Genomic DNA, 20,513 nt, shown 5'->3' on the forward strand with positions numbered 1-20,513 from the left:
CATTCGCCATGGTGTGATGCTACTGCCATCTACTGACACTGCAGCAATATCTGTCTTTTGTGTTCTCCCTGCGCCTCAGAGCCTTGCAACCTCACTATCCTGTCTAAAAATGTAAAAGCCTTACAACCAGTACTGACAGACGACAAAATGTACTCCTAAAACGACTTCCTGTTCAGCGCTCAGGGCAAGGAGGCTCACTAAAAGCATTCAAATGGGCTTACTTCATTCTTTCACAAGATGGCGCTGCAGCCGTTGTTGACGGGAGGAGGAGGACGAGGTGCAGACTTAATGAAGTGAGGAGCTCATTATGAACATTTCTAATTCTGTACACGCACACCGATATATACACTTGTTTGGGACGACTGTGCCTTTCAACACACTTCTAACACAAACACCATAACTATATATACTGGTGTATAAAAACAACAACACTGTGATAAAAAACAAACTCCTCACTCAATACAACGCATTTAAAAACGCCACTTTAAATCTGGAATGAGCGCATAAAATGCAAATTGGGAATAAAACGTTAAAGTAATTAGCACAAAACTATTAAGTGCACATGTAAAAAACCCGTACACCTGAAACACTAAGAACTGTGAAATGTGTAATGTCTTATTCTTACCATTGAATCTCAGCTGTTCTGTCAGAGGCACTGGGTGTAACCATAGACAATTACTGTATATGTCTATGGGTGTAACTGCCCATATAATTAGTCACTAATTTAAAGTAGCATTTTGGCTAACTACTGAGCAGTTAGCTTCAAAGCAGTATTGACCATAGAGTCTAGTATTGACCAGTGGTATTGACATGAATTGGCTAATTAGCCGTTAGCTTGCATTGTGCAGTTAGCTTGAATTAGCTAATTAGCCGTTAGCTAGCACTGAGCAGTTAGCTTGAATTAGCTAATTAGCCGTGAGCTAGCACTGAGCAGTTAGCTTGAATTAGCTAATTAGCCGTTAGCTAGCACTGAGCAGTTAGCTTGAATTGGCTAATTAGCCGTTAGCTAGCACTGAGCAGTTAGCTTGAATTAGCTAATTAGCCGTGAGCTAGCACTGAGCAGTTACCGGATACTTTCCTCCCTTAAACGGAGAAGAAAAACGTTATTGCTTCGGTTTTAAAAATGTGACCGTCTTATGTTTATCAAATGCATTTTCCTGACGTACTCTTCTAGTTCTTTATTCTTGTTATATTACATGTTTGTATGACAGGTTAATTGGCTAACGACTAGAAGAGCAATATGCTAATGTTTATGATTTTATAATGTATTATCACCTTTGGATTATTATTATTATCACACTGTTTTGCTAAAATTAGATATTAGCCAACATTTTAGAGTTGCAGTTGGTGTCATATGCAGATAGTAGCAATCAGTTTATTTTATATTGTCGTTAATGTACAGTTGGCCTCTCTGTATAGATGCAGCTGTACTATACTGTCACAGCACAGTCTGTATGATGTAATATGGTATTATGCTAAACATGTTTATGGATTGCCCATAATAAAACGTGAAATATATACCCCTTGCTTCCCTGACAATTACCCTTAATCATTATAATGTTTTTTGTGTCCATGCTTTCAGCCTAATGGGAAACACTCTGCCACAATTCTTGGGCTTTGGGCATCTAATGAGGCCTATTACAGAGTTGTCCGACTCATACAGTGCTGCCCACCATCATACCCTCTCCTCTGTTTCCACAGCTTAAGTAGCAGATCGCCTTACCGCCTCCTCAAGCACCATGGCACATTCAGTGACTGATTAGTTTTTGTTTTTTAATCAAGAGAAAAGTTTGTGTCAATAATACTGTGCAGTGGAAATAATTGCCCTCCTGTTTGCAATGAGAGCCTTGCCTGGCATGTTACAGGTCTAATTAGAATTTGTTATGACCTCAGAAATTATAAACACACTTAAAAAAAACACCAGTTTTGATTAGTGCACTTCCACTTTTTGAATTAACAAAGGTACAGCAGGTGGTGTCTAAACACTAAATTTGGGACATGTAGAAAATCTGTGAAGCACTTTCAGTCAACAAAGCAGAGCACTTTTGCTGATCTGTATTTTATCAAAAGGCGCTTGGATTTTTAAGAAATGACAAGTCGAGAAATGGATGGGCCTGGTGCTTTTCTTCTTCTTCTTTTCTTGTGCGGAGCTGCAACACATCCACAGCAGCAGGTTTTCAAGTGAAGTGCGTCAACAGCCGAAAGGTCAGCTATTCTTACAGGTTTTCTTGTGGTTATACATTTTTCATCACATACATTAACTTTCATTCCCAATACATTATTAATGAGTGCACAGGGGTGGGAGGTTGATGAAGTGGGAGATTGGCAGGACATAAAATAGCCTCAACTCTGTGTTTTGACTCGCCCTCATACTATTTGGCTGCTGTTATCGATCAGTTCCACTCCATTTGTAGATTCAAACTACTCTGCTGTTGTTGTTGTAGCAGTTAGATGGTCCTTCACAAAGAGTATAAATAGGAAGTAGCTCCCTACATGCAAATGCTATGCTGCAGCAGGCTGTGTACCATTGTACTAGTAATTATAAAGTATAACTCACTCTTTCACGTTCAATACAGCTTTTGTGTAAAATAATCAATTAGTTTAATTTTGTGCATTTTACCAAACTGGTTCCAGCTTGAATGTTTTACAATCCCCCTTTTAAAGCCCACAGGTCACTGCAAGAAAAGAACCACTGTGCTTGGCAATACTGGTGTGCTTATTTTGCCTTTTCTCAGCTTCAACTCCACAGAGCCCCTGCCAGTCATGAATTATAACATCATCAGAAAATGTGACTCCTATCTGTCAGCGGACAGCAACTCCGCCATGTGCAACTAAAATATCACCCAATAACTGTGCATCCAGAGGCCCTTTGGCAGCATCGAATAAAGACAGCCAGAGGTGATCCTTGGTCCACGTTAACAGTTCAGCAGACATTTTAAGAAACCCCTAGCACCAGAAAGTCACTGAAAATATAAAGGTTTCGAGTGGAATCAGGAGGTAGCTTTTGTGATGACAACTGCTTGGGAGGTAAAATTATTAATAGTAATAGCAAAAGCTCCTCTCCAGAGTACAATTTAGTCACATCTCAAATAAATGTTATTCAAGTGAGACAGGTGAGACTAAATATATATGAAAATAATTGCTTTGACCTTTGTAAGACTTCTTTCCCGCTAGCTGCCATTGTTTTGTCTGCAATGCATATTTTGTTTGTACATAAGTAAAATAAAAAACTGAAGTCGGGTCTCAGCAGGAAGAGGTGAAATGTCAGTCCATCAGTCGATACATTTATAAACAATATATGCTGCAGGAAACTGCTTTTAAGCACAGTGACACGAAAATCACCTGTAAATGAGCAAGTCGCCCACAGTTAGATAGCTGTTGGCTATCAGATAGATGATCGTTACCCCCAATTTACAACATTACCCATCTCATAATTATCAATTATGTTTTATAATAACAGAGACTGGTTACGACTAAGAGCAAACATGAGCTGGGTAGATGAACGGAATTACAGCATCAATGCCAAAGACAATTAAACTGTGGTCAATTTTAATGCATGGACTTATTTGACAGAAACATAGACCTACTGCAGGTATATAGAAAGTTATGGGTATGTGTTAGTGCTAAAAATAAGAGACCTTTCTCTCTACGCAGTAACATCTGTCTAGTGACTGTCAATTACTTTGTATGACCTTAAAGAGAAAGAATTCTCCTTTAAAATACAAAAGAAAAAAGGGCCTCGATTGTTTCTTAAAGTTAAGTGTATGCAATTATTTCTAGAAGCTTTTCACACTAAGCAGTTAAATGATTTATTTCTACTCTCAGACTATGCAAGAACATATCAAAATGTCTCGTAACGTGAAAATATACATTTGCCAGAGCAGCATGGATGTGCAGCGGGACACCGAACAGTAAAATCCTTTTTTGACCTTTCCTGAATAAGCCATCATAACAGAAGCTCTATACTAAAAGAATTTGAGAGCAGATATTAGTCACCGTTATTGATATTTCACCAAAAGGAAAAAAAAAAAAAAAAACTGCCTACCTAAATGGCACAGAAAGGGAGCACTGCTCTTAAAATATCATGTGGTCTCACGGGGGCTGCCTGCTGCGTGTTTGGTTTATTACAACAAAGAGAGCATAGCTCATGTTATAGCCAAACCCAGTCAACCATTAGAGCCAATTGTAGCCTGCTTGTGTAAACTCTGTCAAGAATGTGACAACATACTGCAAAGTTACGCAAGGGTGGACTCAACTGAATTTCATATATTCGATGGCAAAGAAAAAAAATGGGGTGTAACTTTTAAACTCAACATATCTCAACGTCTGTATTGTTCCTTCTGACGTTTGACCATGTAAATATAAATACTGTATCAGCACATTAAATTTAAAATATTGTGGAGCTTATTTCTCTGGTAAGTTCTGTTCATCACCCCTTTGATACTCCTACATACATACACACACATATCCAATAAAAACATGTTTAATCCATTTTCTCAAATAAATGGGTCAATACACCATCTTTGAGGCTTTACAAATAGTATTACATTTTATTAATATATTTTCATAAAACAAGTTTAAGACTGTATCAAAAACTCAGTAAAAACATTAGATTTTTAACCATTTTTTCTTATGGTGATATCAGATATGAAATGTACATAATTCACATATTGTGGTATCTTGGTTCCGCCATCATATTGAGATAATGCTTCTTTTTTTTGTGTCGGGCACATAAACTGCCTTTTATACCCTCACAAACTATAGAGTTGTATTTTTCATGATTGTGATCATAAATCTAGACATACAATAAAAATAAAATCATTTCCCACTCTGGCCCTCCCTTTCCCCGACTAGGTTTACTGATAAAACACTAACATTATGGAGTTGTTTTAATTTCACAGGCACACAATTATGTACATCCCCCTTGTCCCCATGCCTCACATCTGTACTGACAACAGGAAGTGCACAAACCAGCAGAGTGCAATACCTAGAGGCAGAGCAGTGATAATACAGTAGTCTAAGCCCACCCACCCCTCACACCAATAAAACCAACTGAATAAAAGACCGTGGATCCACCTCACTATGTCATCAATTCCCACCCTGTTGTGAACCACAGCATACCAATGGCCCCTTTGATATTGTTGTAGCAACCCCACAAGGTATGCCTTTTGACCACAGACATCACCTTGGCAACAGCAAGACCATTCATCACACAGGCGAGTTCAGTGGCACACGTTAACGAACAAAAACTACAAAAAAAAAATAAACAATCATTTGTTTTGTAACTTAATTAGGCTACATCTACAACATGTGTGATCAGTGTAATGTCCTTTGTGATCAAGTACCAGTTGAATCTCAGTCATGTGGTGAGTTTAAGGATACAAAATAATTTTTTTTCTTCATCCTTACTGGCCTACCACATAATGCTTTCAATTCTGCGCAAGACACATAGTGCAAGGTTTAACAAGAATTTGCATAAGTGCATGGTTTGCATGTTATTGTCAAGAGGGAGCAAAGCATAGAAGAGAACAGAAAAAGGATCAATGTCTTAGAAACAAACAGATTTTTGAGTAAATAAAATGTTTCATGCTTTCCATTTGGCATTTTGTATTTCATTCCCCTCTAGACATAACAGGTGCAAAATCTTAGTAAACCTAGCCAAAGGACAGATAAGAGTGATGTAGAACTCATAAAGATTAACATTGTAAGGGAGAGCCTCAAGTCTGTTGTCATGGTGACATCTGCTCAAAGGCCCCGTGGGCTTCAGTCTTTCCTGCTTCTTTATTATTTTCTATACAATAGAAATAGTACATCATTGAAGATAAAATTGACTCCTCTTGGCAAAAACAGACAAAAGAGAATATGCAAGAAGTCAAAAGCAGATCTGAAGGACAAAAAAAAAAAAAAAAAAAAAAGTGCTGGAATCACAAACTGTTCTCCATCCATTTATCCTGTGCCAGTAGAATTGTACGATACAGCGTCTTATCCATGATGGTCAGATATATGGGTATGGTTGCCTGTTCCTCTACAAAGTCAAAGCCATTTTCATCGAACACATGTAAAATTATTCCTGTACTAGTTTTCGACAAGCATCCCTAGAGTGCACCTGCTTTCCAAACTGAAAGCTCCTGTGTGCGTTAGGGAGGCACATAGGGGGGTGGTGACCTGTATGCGGTCATGTTCTTAGGGCGAGAACCTTTGCCCTCAATGGGGACAGTAAATGGGGGTGGGGGCTGGTAAGGTGGAGCATTAGGATCATCATCTTGATAAACCGAATACTCCTCCAGCAGATCCTGGTTAAGCAAGGTACTGTGGGGGCCGGCCATGTTAGGGTACTCTGGAGGAGGAAGTGGAGGTTTTTCCTCCTGAAGGATAAGAGGGATACTGGAGGACGGGGGTGACTTGGAATCATCCAACTCATCTGCAAATATTATGGGAACGCCTTTCTTGATGAAAGTGGCCTGCTCTTCTATAGTCATCTTCCCCTTGCGTTTCTTACGGTAGCAGACCATTGCAATGATCCCAGCTATGAGCAGTAAGGCTGCTACCACTACAGCAGGAATGACGGTGTGCAGGTAAACGTCATCACTGCTCCTGCGACCTGTCCCGGGTGAAGGTGTGGCTGTAGGAAGAGCAGGCATAGGGATCTCTCCCGGTGGGATGAATGTGTAGCTCTGGCATTTGTTGGTGCCACGGACGGAGATGTTAATGGGTTTGAAATCAGACCCCATGGCTTTGATGAAGGCTGGTTTAGGGTTCCCTTCGCGATCAGAGATCCTGCTGCTGAGAATTGCAATCTGCTCTTTTGGACAAATGTTCTGTGGGAGACTGTTATTGGTCCATTCAACAACAATGGAGCCCTTAGTGATGCCCCTCAGGGTCACCGTGCTGCTGTTGCGATCACCAAGGGCATAAGCCAACTTTTTGGTCAAAAGAATCTTTTTATGGACATCATTGTCTAAAGTTTTGGGGTCACCATGAAAACGAGCAGCAAACACAACTGATGGTTTGTCATTATTAGACCAAGGTTTGACATGAACCTCAAATGCATCCATGATACTCTTTCCACCCTTATCAGTGGCCAACATGAAGTACTCATGGTTCCCTGCGTGATCCTTTTCTGGAAGGCCGTACAAAAGCTGGATGGTGCTGTTGAACTGGATCCATGACGTTTCATTCACAGCTTCTTTAGGCGTCTTCTTCAAAGTCAAGCGCAGCTTATCTGCAGTGCCATCCTCTCTGTCATAAAATGCATCGGAAGCAATCTTAACCTCAAAATATGTGCCAACCCATGCAGTCACCTGGTCAATGGGGTTGCGGATCTCCGGGGCCTGATTTGAGTCTGGAGCCAAAGAAAGAGGAGTTGTACGTCTGGGTGGTTTAGCAGTGGTGGACTTTGGCTCTCGTGGAGCTGGGGTGGAGGACTTGGCTTTCTTCGGTTTCTTTGTGGAAGAGGTTTTGGGTCTCTTGGTGGTGCTTGGTAGAGTTGGCAAAGCAGTGGCCTCCACAAATGTAGGCCTGGTCATTGTAGGCTGAATTGGGATGGTGCTTGTAGTTCCTAGTACTCTGGTAGGTTGGGGAGGTCCAAAGACAGGGGTGTGGGCTATCTGATCTCTTACCCTCATAGTAGGCTTCACTGGAAGAGGCAAAGGGCCTCTGACAGGTGGAGCAGTGTTGTCTGTTGCTGGGGCAATAGAGGGTGAAGTTGGGGTAGGAACAACTCGTGAATGGGGCTCTTGGTGGACTGTTGGAGGAAGCAAGGAGGGCACTGGGGTAGGAGTATTGTACAATTGTCGCCTGACCCGTTTCACTCCATGGGGCTTTTTGTTTACAATGTGCCAGCCAACCACTGGGTATCCCAGCCTGGCTGACATGGTCCCATCCTTTGCTGAGGATTGGACACTGCTAATGTCAGGAATGCTGCCCTGGTCAAGGGCACATCCTAATTTCCATGAGAGTAGGGCCCCATTCTCCACCACCTTCTTAGCATTTCCTGGTCCAGCCATGAAAGCAGACATGTCAAATAATCGGTTGTTGACAACTGGGACCACCCTCATATGCTCCAGGGGCACATGTGAGAATTTTGTCATAATGGCCAATAAATTTACCCTCTGTTCAGCAACCATCTTTGTTAAATCAGCATCCAAGATGACAGTGAGGACAGTGACGGGCTCTTCAGAGCCACAGGTAAATGGCTGCACTCCACTGATATCAGACTGTAGAGTGAGCAGGGCTGGCTCAGTGTCTGCCCGTTCTTCTGGGTATACTTCAATAGAGAAGACTGTACTGGGGAACACTTGGCTGCCAGTCTTCTCAATTATCTCTTCGCCAGACACCAGGATATGATACACACCTTTATCTTGCTCTAAAGCCAGACCTCTCAGAATGCAGTTTTCTTTGTCCCAGTATAGCCAGGAGGGTAAAGTCTCCTTTCCCATCTCAGTGAGCTTCAGGGGGGAAAAGAGAGACACCATTACAGTTTCATACTACTGGGACAACGCTGAGCTAAAACTCAAGCACTAAAAGGCTGCAGTCATTACGGAACATCAGTTACAAATAACAATGAAAGGTTATCACAATCCAAGTAATGATCTAATGTTATTTCCTGATATAAAACAAAGAAAAACAAGCGCATTTAAACAGTAAATAGGACATGCTTGGTTTTCCTTTACGAATCAATAACCAGAAATGCAATGTGTGTGCATTCATTTCTGTTTCATGTTACGCAAACTGCCAGTTAAAACAAGACCCAGATGATGCACACTGAATAAAATGAATGCAAAGCTGAAATATCTCAAATAAAAGCAAAAACGCTTTCACCACCTCCCCAACATCCCCTCCCTCCTCCTTCCATTCAGTTTGTCAAATCTCGCCAAATACAAACAGGAAGCAGTGTGAGCTTGTATTCATAATAACAACTGTGTGAGTCATCGCTCATCACTTTTGACTTATTACTGTATGACAGGATATCCTTCTGCATCACTACTTGGGCCGATAATCTCATCTCATTCATAAGTCTGACTGGAACAAATTGCAACACAGTCAGCTTCAATCAGCAGTGATACAGTGATCAACACTGAAGGGATAAATACCACACATATATTATATATATATATATATATACACAGCATTAAGCATTTCTATTTCTGAAAGTAAACTTTATGGAGAGGAGGCATAAAAAAGAAACATTAGAAACCAATTTATATCTTTGCATTTAGATAACTTCAAACATCTTCAGTGATTCTCATTTTTAATATATGGAAGCTCATTTTTAACTTCATAAAAGGCCAAAACCAAATACATCACTGTACACAAAGTAATTTCAATTCTCCTCTGTACAAAAGTATTTTAAACCTCTAATGACAACCTTGAAGCTTGACCTCAATATTGTTTTCCTAAAATTCAAGGAGCTTCCTTAATAAGTATTATAATGATATCATATAATAAACAATAATAGGTGCCCTTATAGCTAACGTGGTAAATTCAGCACTTCCCAGCAGGAATTTACTTCCATCAGTAAATTTGATGGTTTTTAAAACATTGTTTTTATATTATGAGGGATTTAAGATAACATGCTAAATATTTCCCACATAAAATCCACTAAATTTATCTTTCTTGTGTATTTTTCTGTTATGTCAAGTTTACTTACATGGATATTACAGCTTGCATGGGAAGGTCCTGGTGGAACCTTCAACTGGAACACCTGGCCCACGATTGCAGAGGAGTCAGGGATCCCGGTGTGCACTCCCCCATTCTTTGCAGAGGAATCTGGGACAGCTGTAGGCGGCCCTTCACCAACTGAAGATGCCGCAGCCTGGAGCTCAGCGAGCACAGAGGACTGCATGGAAGCCTCTAGTTCCACAGATATCATCTCCACCAGTGTCTCTTGCTGTCCTGGCATGGTGCCCTGGGCCAGGGTCACCAGAAGCCCAATTACCAGAGGGATAGTCCTGCACGAAAGAGGCCTGCTCCTCCCAGCATCCCCACAGCTCATGTCTCTCCGTTTATAGTGCATAGCAATAGGCCTTTGGGCTGCCCAACAAATGTCTATGAACAACTGATGAGGCCGCATGCACTGAAGTCAACCTGATGATATGCTTGTATGTCAGATTCCCTACTGATTGGCTATGCTCACAAATGCAGCGGTTTTTCTTTGTTGTCCTCTGTGATCCATGAAGAGATCTTTGGTAGCCTGTTAGACAGCCATGTCAGCCCGCTAAGTGGGAAAGCAAAAAAAAAAACAAAAAAACAAAACAAACATGAGTCTGACAAAGTGCAAACTTACATTGTAACATCAGTGCAAACATTTACGTAGTATCTTGGCATTCATGGTAGTTTCTGCAGATATATACATTGTGTTTAAAACAAATAGGGTGCTGTAGCAGATTACGATGGCACAGCAAAATTATTGCTACTGAAAGACTTTTCAAAAATGCAAACATTTCTGTGTAAGGAAATGCATTTACTAGATATTCCAGAATGCAACAAAAAAGTCTGACAATTTCATATTTTGATTTATCTGACATAGATTAGCTCACTCCAACTACTTTTCCCTGTAAAATTGTATAAAATGACACATCTCATAATACACACTGACTGATGCAGTATCATCCATCATCCTCAAATCAGACAATTCACACCACTTTCTGCAAAAAAAATTCCACAATGCAATTTGTCAGATTGTGTTGACACAAAAATTACAGCCAGGCAACACTAAACCAAAAGCAAATTGGAACCAATTCATCTGTTATAAATATCACTGTTTTGATATATGTGACATCTAAATGCAAGGTTTACTACAGTGTAAACTGTTGAGTGTATTATTCAGGGGGAGTAGTGTTTAAGTGGATGAGAGAGAGGCTTCAGACACAACATTTGGAAATGAGGAAGTAATAAGTCACAGGACAAAGACTGGCAAAACGAGTTCCCAAAAACGCATGCAATTATATAAATGTGAAACTACAAAGAAGCAGCTGCTTCAGCATAAATAAAATGTTATCTAAATCTTTGGGTTATTTGTGCAAATTAGATAAATATATTTTTTAATTTTGCACGATGCTTGCACATTGTTAATTTCAATGAAATTAAAAAAAAGGCCTACTGATGTTCTTTTCTCTGTCATGTTGAGTTATAGCAGCTCTCATGAGATGCATCAGTGTCAAAGGTTGTTTGTCTTGGTTGTAAGTTTTAATTAGGTGCCCTGGGGGCTGGAATTAAGAGTCTTCATTGTGCTGAGCTAGCCAACCCCAATCCTGTAGCACACAAATGGACAGAGAGGGGTCATCAATTTGCCTGGAATCCTAATGCCTGACTGGCATAAGGCTATGACACCAGATGATGAACTCCAAAACACTGCCTGGTCCAAAACACATGTAGTTCACCTGAAATCTTTTGGTTTTCCAATGGCCTGAAGTCTGCCAGTTTATACAGAAACAGCCATGCAAAGAATGTTTTATGTGGTTTGAACAAAACTCTGTAATACTTGGATGATTCATAGACTGCAGTAGAATAGTCATCTCACAGAAACCACCACAAACCAATCACAAAATGTACATGTATTTACTTTATATAGGTGTGACAGAGGCTCCGCCATTAAATTTAATGAACATAATGAGAGGTAGTCATTAAGGAAATCAACCATGCAGGAAACTGCACGGCCTACCAGTAAGCCGTCTGCCTCCAAATGGAGTAGCAAAGCTTTAAATTAGTTTGTTCTGTGACTCACACACTCGCTTTCTCTCACTCCTTTAACACCACTCAGACAATCTATTTCATACATTTTGTTTAAATGTGAATAACTTTAAAAGAAATTACAATTCCAACCAATATCTTGACAATAACAGTATCACCGCTGCTCGGTGTCATTCATGACATTCAAGCATCCGGTTTATCTCTGCTCCAATGGGAAATAACGAAGTATCTGGAAAACTAGGACACAATCCGTAACATATTTTATTCACAGTTTTTTCCTACAGTGTAAAGCTGCTTTTTTTAAACCGACAAAAACCTATTAAATAAGGCTTGTTTGCAATTTGTGTATTCCAATGCTGCCTATTAAACAGCTGAATGAGTGGATTTTCCCTGCTGAAAGATTTTCAACAGAAAAAACTGTTGCAATTGAGAGTGAGCAGAATCTCTGTGGGAACAGACACAGTAAATCTGTAGATTACTGCACTCTCCCATCCAGAAGCTTAGATTGGTGTCAAAGTTAAGATGTATAACAAAAAAAAGTCAAACAGCCCTAAACCTGCGGCTCCTTTAAGGGGATTTGCAACCTTTAATTATAATAACAAAACATCTGCGTTCACATGATGTCACAAAGGTTGGGGAAATATATTTTTTAAAGAAAGGCAAAGCCGCTCTTGAAAATAACTGTGTTGCCGTGGCAATTTAGAACCATTAAGTCATACTGAATGTTTAGTTGTTTATATTTCTATTAAATATATCTATCTCAAAGAAAGATTAAAAACACCATTGGCACACATTACTATCAATTGTACAGCTTTGATTATGGAAATTCAATAGTCAGTCTTTTCTTAACCACTAACTGCTACTTTTGTAACTTTCAATTATATTCAGATCTGATCCTATAATTGTAACGAGTCAGTATAGCAGTGTACAGCTACTTTGCTACTGAAACAGGTCAAACCCTATGATTCATTACTGCCTATTAACAAATACTAATGTTGATAGTTACAACAGCTTGCTGGGAAATCTACTGTGTCAGCGGATTACCTACCGTTAGTGACTAATAAATAATACAAAGGCTAATGTGTGCATGACAAACAACTCAAACTATACCGTCTAATCTTTGTATTCTACTTGGACTCTCAATAATTAATATTTTCTGCAGGAATACTGTGCTGTGTTTCGGGCTAAGAAGTGGACAGTTATGAGTCGACTGCCCACTGGGAAGACTATAATATACAATCAATTCACATCCACAGGGATCCTGTACTGTCCACCATCCTGCACGTAGTTTGAAATGTTGGAGAGACATGTCACATAAGATACATTAACAAAAAGAAGGGGAAAAAAAGGCCTTAATTTGTGACAGGATGGGTTATGTTCTTCTAATTGGACATTTTGCCACCAGTTCACAAAATAGCAGAGAAATTATGTGATAGTCACATAATACCTAACCCCAGGTTGAGACATGCACATTTATCTGGGATTTCTATCTACTGATTCAGTTCACTGGAAGTTTATATCCCATGTTGCTCTCCACTTGACCCTCATCTGACTCTTGGACCAAACAAGAAAGCAAAACACTGAGCCATCTCTAACACCGAGTGTCTCTTAGACGCATGATGTTCATGCAAAAATATTAAGTGGCTGCATCTTCAATATCCTCCAATACGCAAGCTGAATGTAAAAGACAAAATATACTGCTTGGGTCATGTATACATATGTCTTTAAATGTAAACTACAGGCATTAACGTGAAATATTTTACCCATAACCTTAATTTAATTCAGGATGAGCACTACAGCAGACCACAGGCTATGGCCACACACGAGGGGGGGGGGGGGGGAAGCTACATCTGAGCATCAAAGTAAGCTCTCCACAACGTGGCCTAGATTTTATCACGTTCTCATTTTAGTGTCTGAGTAATTCAGTATCCAAGTCGAACAACATCTCATTAAGAAATATGAAACGTTTTAATATTCTGATTTGCAGTCTTCTAACATTCAAACAAACAACAAAACGTGCGTAATAGGATGTACTGAAAGAGGAGTAAACCTCAACAGCCTTAAACATGGCTTGACAAGAGTGCAGATGAAGACATGGTGTCTGCAAGTGAGAGGATTGCATGCCTCCTGAAAATATTTAGGAAATGTAGTTTCAAGAGTTCCAGGATTAAATAAAGTCCCATATCAAGTTGCTCTATTTGGGATGTTAGATATTTAACAATGTGTTCATTGTGCAACTGTGTATACATTGAACATTCCCCAAAACCTCACAGTTTCTATGCCGAGGCCTTTGAATATATGGTAAACAAAGCAGTGACACATGCTCGAGTGTGGGCGATTTCTGCCAGTTTCACACTGATGTCGGCACTACTGTGGGAATGAAACAGTTTCACAGCCGTGGTATCCATGCAGCCAGCAGTTCAACAGTAGTTAAAACTTGAAAACCATCAAAATAATTAGGGCTCCCATGCACAGTGGCACTCAGGGCCAATTGAATTGACGTACCACATCCAGCAGCCTCTGGATAGCGCATGAGCTGAATAACAAACATATCCACAAGACAAGCTTGCTTTGCAGTTGGATGTTTCCCTTGTGTTGCCCTCTGCTCCGTTCGACAACGTAATGAAATATGTGGGGAGAAAACATAAAATTGGCCTTGGCTGAGTGGAGGTCTAACCCGGCACGTTGAACTGAGAGCAACTCGTTTAACGCAACAGGAAAACCACTGTATGCTGTCAAAGCCCCAGTGCAGGAAGTCAACAAATCATTTTGTTATGAATTCAGAGGTCTTTGAGGCACGAAGGGAGAGTGTTGTGCGTTGTGTGAAACAGTGACAGAGCAATCTACACATCTATTTAAACAGTAAACTGTTAAGATGTGGGTTATTGATTAATTTTACTCGATCCTGTGAACTGATCTACAGTTACAGCTACATGTGATTGAGGCACAATTGTTTAAACTCGTCCTGCAACACAAGGTTAAGTCACAGCTACTGGACTATAGTAACGTTACAATTAATGTGCATATTCACAACAAATGTATTATTAAATAAATCAACCGTTTACAGCGTAACATCTGCAGCGATAAATGTTTTGTGGTTTATGGCAACAAATGTCGTTTTTGACGTGTGTGTGTGTGATTTAATAAAACATTTAAACTACAATCCTGATTAAATTGTTCCGAGGCTAATATGAATTTACGTCCCAGTAGCTAGCGTGCTAACCAGTTACTGGCTTGCAGCTAACGTTAGCTAACTAACTAATCGTTAGCTACCGGGCCCGTTTCACTTGCCCGGTTTCGGTAGGACTCGGTACATGAGGCCTTTGTAAATGACAACGCCGCCTACGACGTTCAACCTTGATACATCATTTAGCAGCCCACACTTTATATACTGTATCTCAGTGCACGTATTGCTCCCCAAATTTGCGGAAAAACCGAAAAAAATCAAATCCCCGAACTAGCTTCGCCGAGCGCCTCCGTTCACCGCTAGCCCAGAGATGCACCTGTTTTATTCTAGGTGGAAACGAGCAGCGAGCTGATGATGATGATGATGATGGGGCATCCAACACACAAATACTCGGCTCTCTAAAAAATAATACAGATCGGCAAGGATGCACTGCGATTGAGAAAAGCTTGCTTCGCGACAATAGCCCCCCACATGGGCATTGTAAACGTGAGTCTGCTCACTTTCAAACACCAAAGTCGAGCGAGGAACGGACCGAGCGGCGGTAGCCACCGAGTGAGGCTAACTGGCAAGCTAACACTAAGAGAGTGTGCTGCTGGTGACAAAAATAGCTCTTCACCTGTCCTGCCGGCGGACAGCACTCGGCGCTAATCCCGCAAACGACTCCAATTAGCAAAGATGACGAGGCTGGTATTTTTAATGGCGCGACTCCTAAAAGAGCAGCGTAACCCAAAATTCAAACTGACCTTGTTAGCGAGCTAACGTTAGCTAACTCGCGCCGTAATGTCTCCTCTTCTACCCGGAGATCGCTGCGAGGACTTGACAAATGCCATTAAACATGGCCCTCAGCGCCGCAGACGGACAGCGAACATGCAGGGAGCGGGGTACCTGAGCTGCAGCCCAACTGAGCAGATATGTCTCTGGCTCGGTTAGTCTACCGATAGTTCACGGCTCTGTATTGTAATTATGTCGGTGGCTACCCCTCCCTTGCTGCCTCGCTCCGTCCTCCTCGCACACAGGTCCACAGGTTGAGGCCGATCGTGTGGGAACAGCATGACTCCGCCTCCCTTATGTTTCGAGACATGCAGGTGAAAACTTAGACTGGGTATTTAGATGCACCCTGCTGATAGTGCTTAGAACAATGCCGGTCCTTCATTTATGCAGTATTAAGATGACAAAACAATAAACTAGTCAGGAAACAGAAAATTACACAGTGTAATATCTTTGCTTCCCCGTCCTGCTGTGACTTTGCATGGCAACAAACCAACAGATGTGTCCAAGAATTTCATGGCTTTGTCTCCTGTCGTTTGTATTTTTATAGTAAGCATGACTAGAAATGTAAATTAATTTTTATTCTTTTCTGTCTTCACTCTTCCAGATGCAATCAGTGTTTTGTTTCACATATCACAAATGAAATCACAATGATGTTTCTTAAGCATCGGGGTTTCTCGAAGGATGTTTTAATAAAACCCCTCTGATTTGAAAGTCCCCTAATTGAGCCCTTCATCACAAGTGTGCCTGAAAAGACATAACAGAGAATGAGCCAACTTTGATCTAAAGATAATAAAATCATGCAGGATATTACGCAGCAAGGGGAATTAAACAAGGCATACGAAACACACTGGCAAGTTTGAAAAGCATAAATGGCCTCCTGTAATCCAGTCTCACAACTGCCCTTGAATTTCAAGCTTTGAAAAAACCTCAAGCTTGTTAAATGTTCCTTTGTTGATGTTTTTATTAAAAATTAAAAGTTAAACACACCCCTGACGTATGTAATACGCTGTCTGCGCCCTGTAACATTTCCCACAGGATTTATTTTGAGAGTGACAGATTGGCAAAATGTGTTGCAACAGGTTAACTGCTGCTGCTTATTTTCCAAAGCGCAAACTCTGTTCAAAAGAGTTGAGGACCATTCACGGTCTAAAGGTCATGTTTGTTCAACGAAGGCTGTTGAAATGATTAACAACAGAACCCACCTATTTTCTGTTTGTGCAAGTGAAAAAAAGAAAAAAAATGGTGCCAGTTTTTGCACTCTGTTATCATCAAAACACGTCTGCATCCGTTGAGAAAAAAAAAAACAACAAAAAACTTATTGCTATATTGAAGTGTTTCTGTCAGCACAGATTGATTTTGGTATCAGCACACAGAATGTAATGGGTGAAGAGTTTAGAGATACTAACACCAGACGGATTAGGGACATTGTGAAGCAGTATTGACGAGGTGTCTGTTGCAGGCAGTTTGCAGCAATGTGCATTTGCATTAGTGCATCGTTCTCAGGAAAACACTTGACTGCTGTGTGAACTGTGATATATTAATCACGAGATGCAAGCATGGGGTCGTTTAAGGGTTCAGCGTTTTTTTTTTTTTTTTTTGAAGTATATTTAGCCAATGCCCAATCCAAGATGATTAGTTAGTTAATGCTGCAGCAATCATGCAAAAGAAGTCATTTGAGACACTCGAGTGTTACAAAACTTTCTTCAAGATCACTTTTCTTCACCTTGTCGACTTCCCACCTTTCCCCTAAAAGTTGGAACAAACAAATACAAAGAAGGTGAAGTTTCTTTGTGGAGACCTCTTTGAGTCTGCATGAATGACTGGTTACATTAGCCCGCATTATTGTGGCTTTAAATAGGGCATGGGCTCAACTGGGAAAAATACTTGAAAGAGGGAGTTTAAAGGAAGAAGAACATCTCCCGGGCTGACAGCCATCGTTGAAGAAGAGGCGAGCAGCACAGTAAAAGTCCTAAAATGAAACAACAATCACAGATGTCATTATACAGCCGAATAAAACTGCCAAATAAAACAGTGGAAATGGCCATTCTTATCGTTCGCTTTGCCAGCAAATGATTAGATGTCTTTTTACCCCCGTAGAAAATATTTGCGTGAAATATGTGATGCCATTTACATGCTGTCATCATCGGGCATAATAATAAACAATAAACTGCGCAAATGTCTCGGAGCAAAAATTGTCTCGATGCTCGTGGCAACAAAGAAAGGGCCTTCATATCGTAATAAAACCCTTGGCAGGCATGAGTGGGATTTTAAGACGGGGAAACAGAGCCTGTCTGTAATAGTTCACAGAGCTGTCAATCATCTGGATATCTCTGACTCTTTGTTCACCCCTGCAAGGCAACAGTGAGAAACCAGGAGCATGCATGTAGTATCTGCATGTAGACTTGAGAGAATTGATCAGCTATTGAGCGTCTGAACTGATATTCTGTCAGAGTGAAGATATTCCCTCGCAACTGGCTTCTGAATACGTGTGAAGAATTCATCGTCACGTAGTAGCTGAGCCGTGGAATCTTTTTTTTTATTTCTAAATCATGGATTGATTTACACATTATAACACGGCCACAGTAATGAGAACCATTTATCTAATCATGTTCTATGAATTGAATCACTACAGCATCTGCACAAACATTCGTGTCAGCTGAGAGAAGTGCATGCGCCCACCAGCAGTTTCTGTTCCCTCATTCTATTGTTTACACCAAAAGACAGATGAGGGATTTTCATTGCAAATACATCACACAGCTCCCACGTACACAACAACACTTGCAAGTCTACTAGACCATGATAGCCCCACCGCAGAGGGGCTTTCATGTGATTGCACATATCAATCTGACTCTTGATGTGTGTGCACAGAGAAAGGGAGAGGATTAGGAATCAGCTGACGCCCCACATTTTCTTCCAAGTGACTTATTAGAAGGGTTATTCTGAGCGGTCTGCTGGACCGCTGAGCTGGTTGGCTGAGTAGTGAGACCCTCAATGGAGCCAATCTCTCTCACAATAGTAGATTGCTTTGGACAACCCTTTTCGGCTTTACTTAATAACAAACGGAAGGAGCCTTTTCTAGTTTTTCTCTTTTTCACACGCAATTTTTGTCACAATCATACTTCAGGGTGCCTATAATCGTTTTCTTTTTGGTTCCCACATGACAAGGCACGGGGCTGCAGTAATTTGCAGGGTCACTTCTTCAGCGCTGAAACGCTTTAAAGAATGTTTCCCGTCACATACCTGTCAGATGTTCTGTTTTTGGTCTGCAGTGTGCGTCACTTGTTATGTCGAGCTGATAATATAACGGGAAAGAGGAGGATTTCCTTTCACCACAGAGCCTCGACCAGTGTGCTGTTCCAGTCTGTGGTTGCCCCTGGTTATCTGTTCTCGCTGCTCAGCACAAATAAGAATTTTTAAGAGCTACCATTGTGCACGTTTACACCCAACTAGACTGTCAGGCAAGCCGCTGCTCAGTGAAAGCATCCCATTTGTGCGGAAGAAAAACCAATTATTTACCAAATATGTTGTCTTGTTGAAAGCAAATTAGGTTCTCGTGGCTTCAGCTTGTCATATTTACATGTGTCTCGGTGTAAATTAATCCCACACCAGTCTTGCTGAGGCAGGTTAGCTGATAATTTGCAAATTACACGTAATGCATGCATAATTAATCCGCCATCAGAGACCCCGGGAGGCAATTACCGGGTATTGGGCAGTTAGGTGCATTCGACCAGTGGCAGATCACCCTACTCCATTACAGGGTAAATACACAGCTCTCGAGGAGTCCTGATGCCAAATGGAAGTCCGAGGAAAAGCCCCTAATGACTATTGTGACTGGGGTAATAGTTTTGTTATCAGAAACAAACAGGCCTAATGACTCTGAAACACATTAGGAGGACATCAGCAAAGACAAAAAAGCACCAAATGGAATGGCCACAGGATGACCCCAATAAAAAGCAGAAATCAAATCAAAACGCAGCGACTGAACAGGCCCTCAATGGCACTTAAATGTGTACCGCAACTTTAACAGTTACTGGAAGCACCTTTAATATAATCAAAGAGTAACACGATCACACGGTCCAACACAACTCCAAATGAACCTTTCGGCCCATTATAATTATCATGGCATAGTCATGAATTCTTTATTTAGCTACGACAGCCATCTAGCAGTGATTTTGTTTAGCCTAATTTATTTTAGTAATTGGCTGTTGTTAGGTAAGTCCACCTCTTTATTCCTCTAGTGGCACTTTTGGGTTGACATTTGTACCTCCACTTTGGTTGAATTGAAAAGACGCTAGTCAACGTGACATCGTTTAAACATTGCTGATACACTAAGATATTTTCAGCCCTAATATCCAGTTAAGCCTTTCAGCTGCCAACGGAGAACTTAGCAGCTATTCTAGTTAGCCTCCACTGTAAATCCATGCAACTGTATTATCATGGCATAGTCATGAATTCTTTATTTGGCTACAACAGCCAGCTAGCAATGTTTTTGTTTAGCCTAATTTATTTTAGTAATTGGCTGTCATTAGGTAAGTACACCTCTTTATTTCTGTAGTGGCACTTTTGGGTTGACATTTGTACCTCCACTTTGGATGAATTGAAAAGACGTTGGTGGCTTAGCTTTCCAAGTCAACACTTATTCATTCATTCATTTTCTGTAACCACTTGTCCTCTGGAGGGTCACGGCGGGGTTGGAGCCTATCCCAGCTGTCAGTGGGCAAGAGGCGCTAGTAGTGTTTTGAAATGTTCACATGCCAGCACGCAAAATTAAGATAGCAAACATCGCTATACTTCCTCAAAATTAGGAACTTTATCCTGCTGTAGAGCTGCCTGCATTGCGGTGGACTATTTTTTTTTTTTTCAT

At 40.8% G+C, this 20,513-nt stretch overlaps 1 protein-coding gene across 1 annotated transcript; it reads right to left on the reverse strand.

The window, feature by feature from the left end:
• Positions 1-4,461: 4,461 nt before the first annotated feature.
• LOC311494362 (dystroglycan 1-like) lies at positions 4,462-16,285 on the reverse strand. The gene is made up of 3 exons (XM_084553375.1): positions 15,622-16,285; positions 9,650-10,216; positions 4,462-8,447 (listed from the first exon to the last, which is right to left on the reverse strand). Exons 2-3 carry the CDS (start codon positions 10,070-10,072, stop codon positions 6,138-6,140), a joined length of 2,733 nt encoding a protein of 910 aa, XP_084409501.1. The 5' UTR covers positions 10,073-10,216; positions 15,622-16,285; the 3' UTR covers positions 4,462-6,137.
• Positions 16,286-20,513: the final 4,228 nt, after the last annotated feature.

The sequence above is a fragment of the Chelon labrosus genome, assembly GCF_963514085.1.
Source record: "Chelon labrosus genome assembly, chromosome: 10".
NCBI classification, from domain to species: domain Eukaryota; kingdom Metazoa; phylum Chordata; class Actinopteri; order Mugiliformes; family Mugilidae; genus Chelon; species Chelon labrosus.

Excerpts from the sequence above, each read along its gene's own strand:
- LOC311494362 (XM_084553375.1), bottom strand. The coding sequence starts at position 10,072 with ATGCGGCCTCATCAGTTGTTCATAGACATTTGTTGGGCAGCCCAAAGG. Across the intron at positions 8,448-9,649 it reads ATGCAAGCTGTAATATCCAT|CTCACTGAGATGGGAAAGGA; the intron begins GTAAGTAAACTT and ends TCCCCCCTGAAG.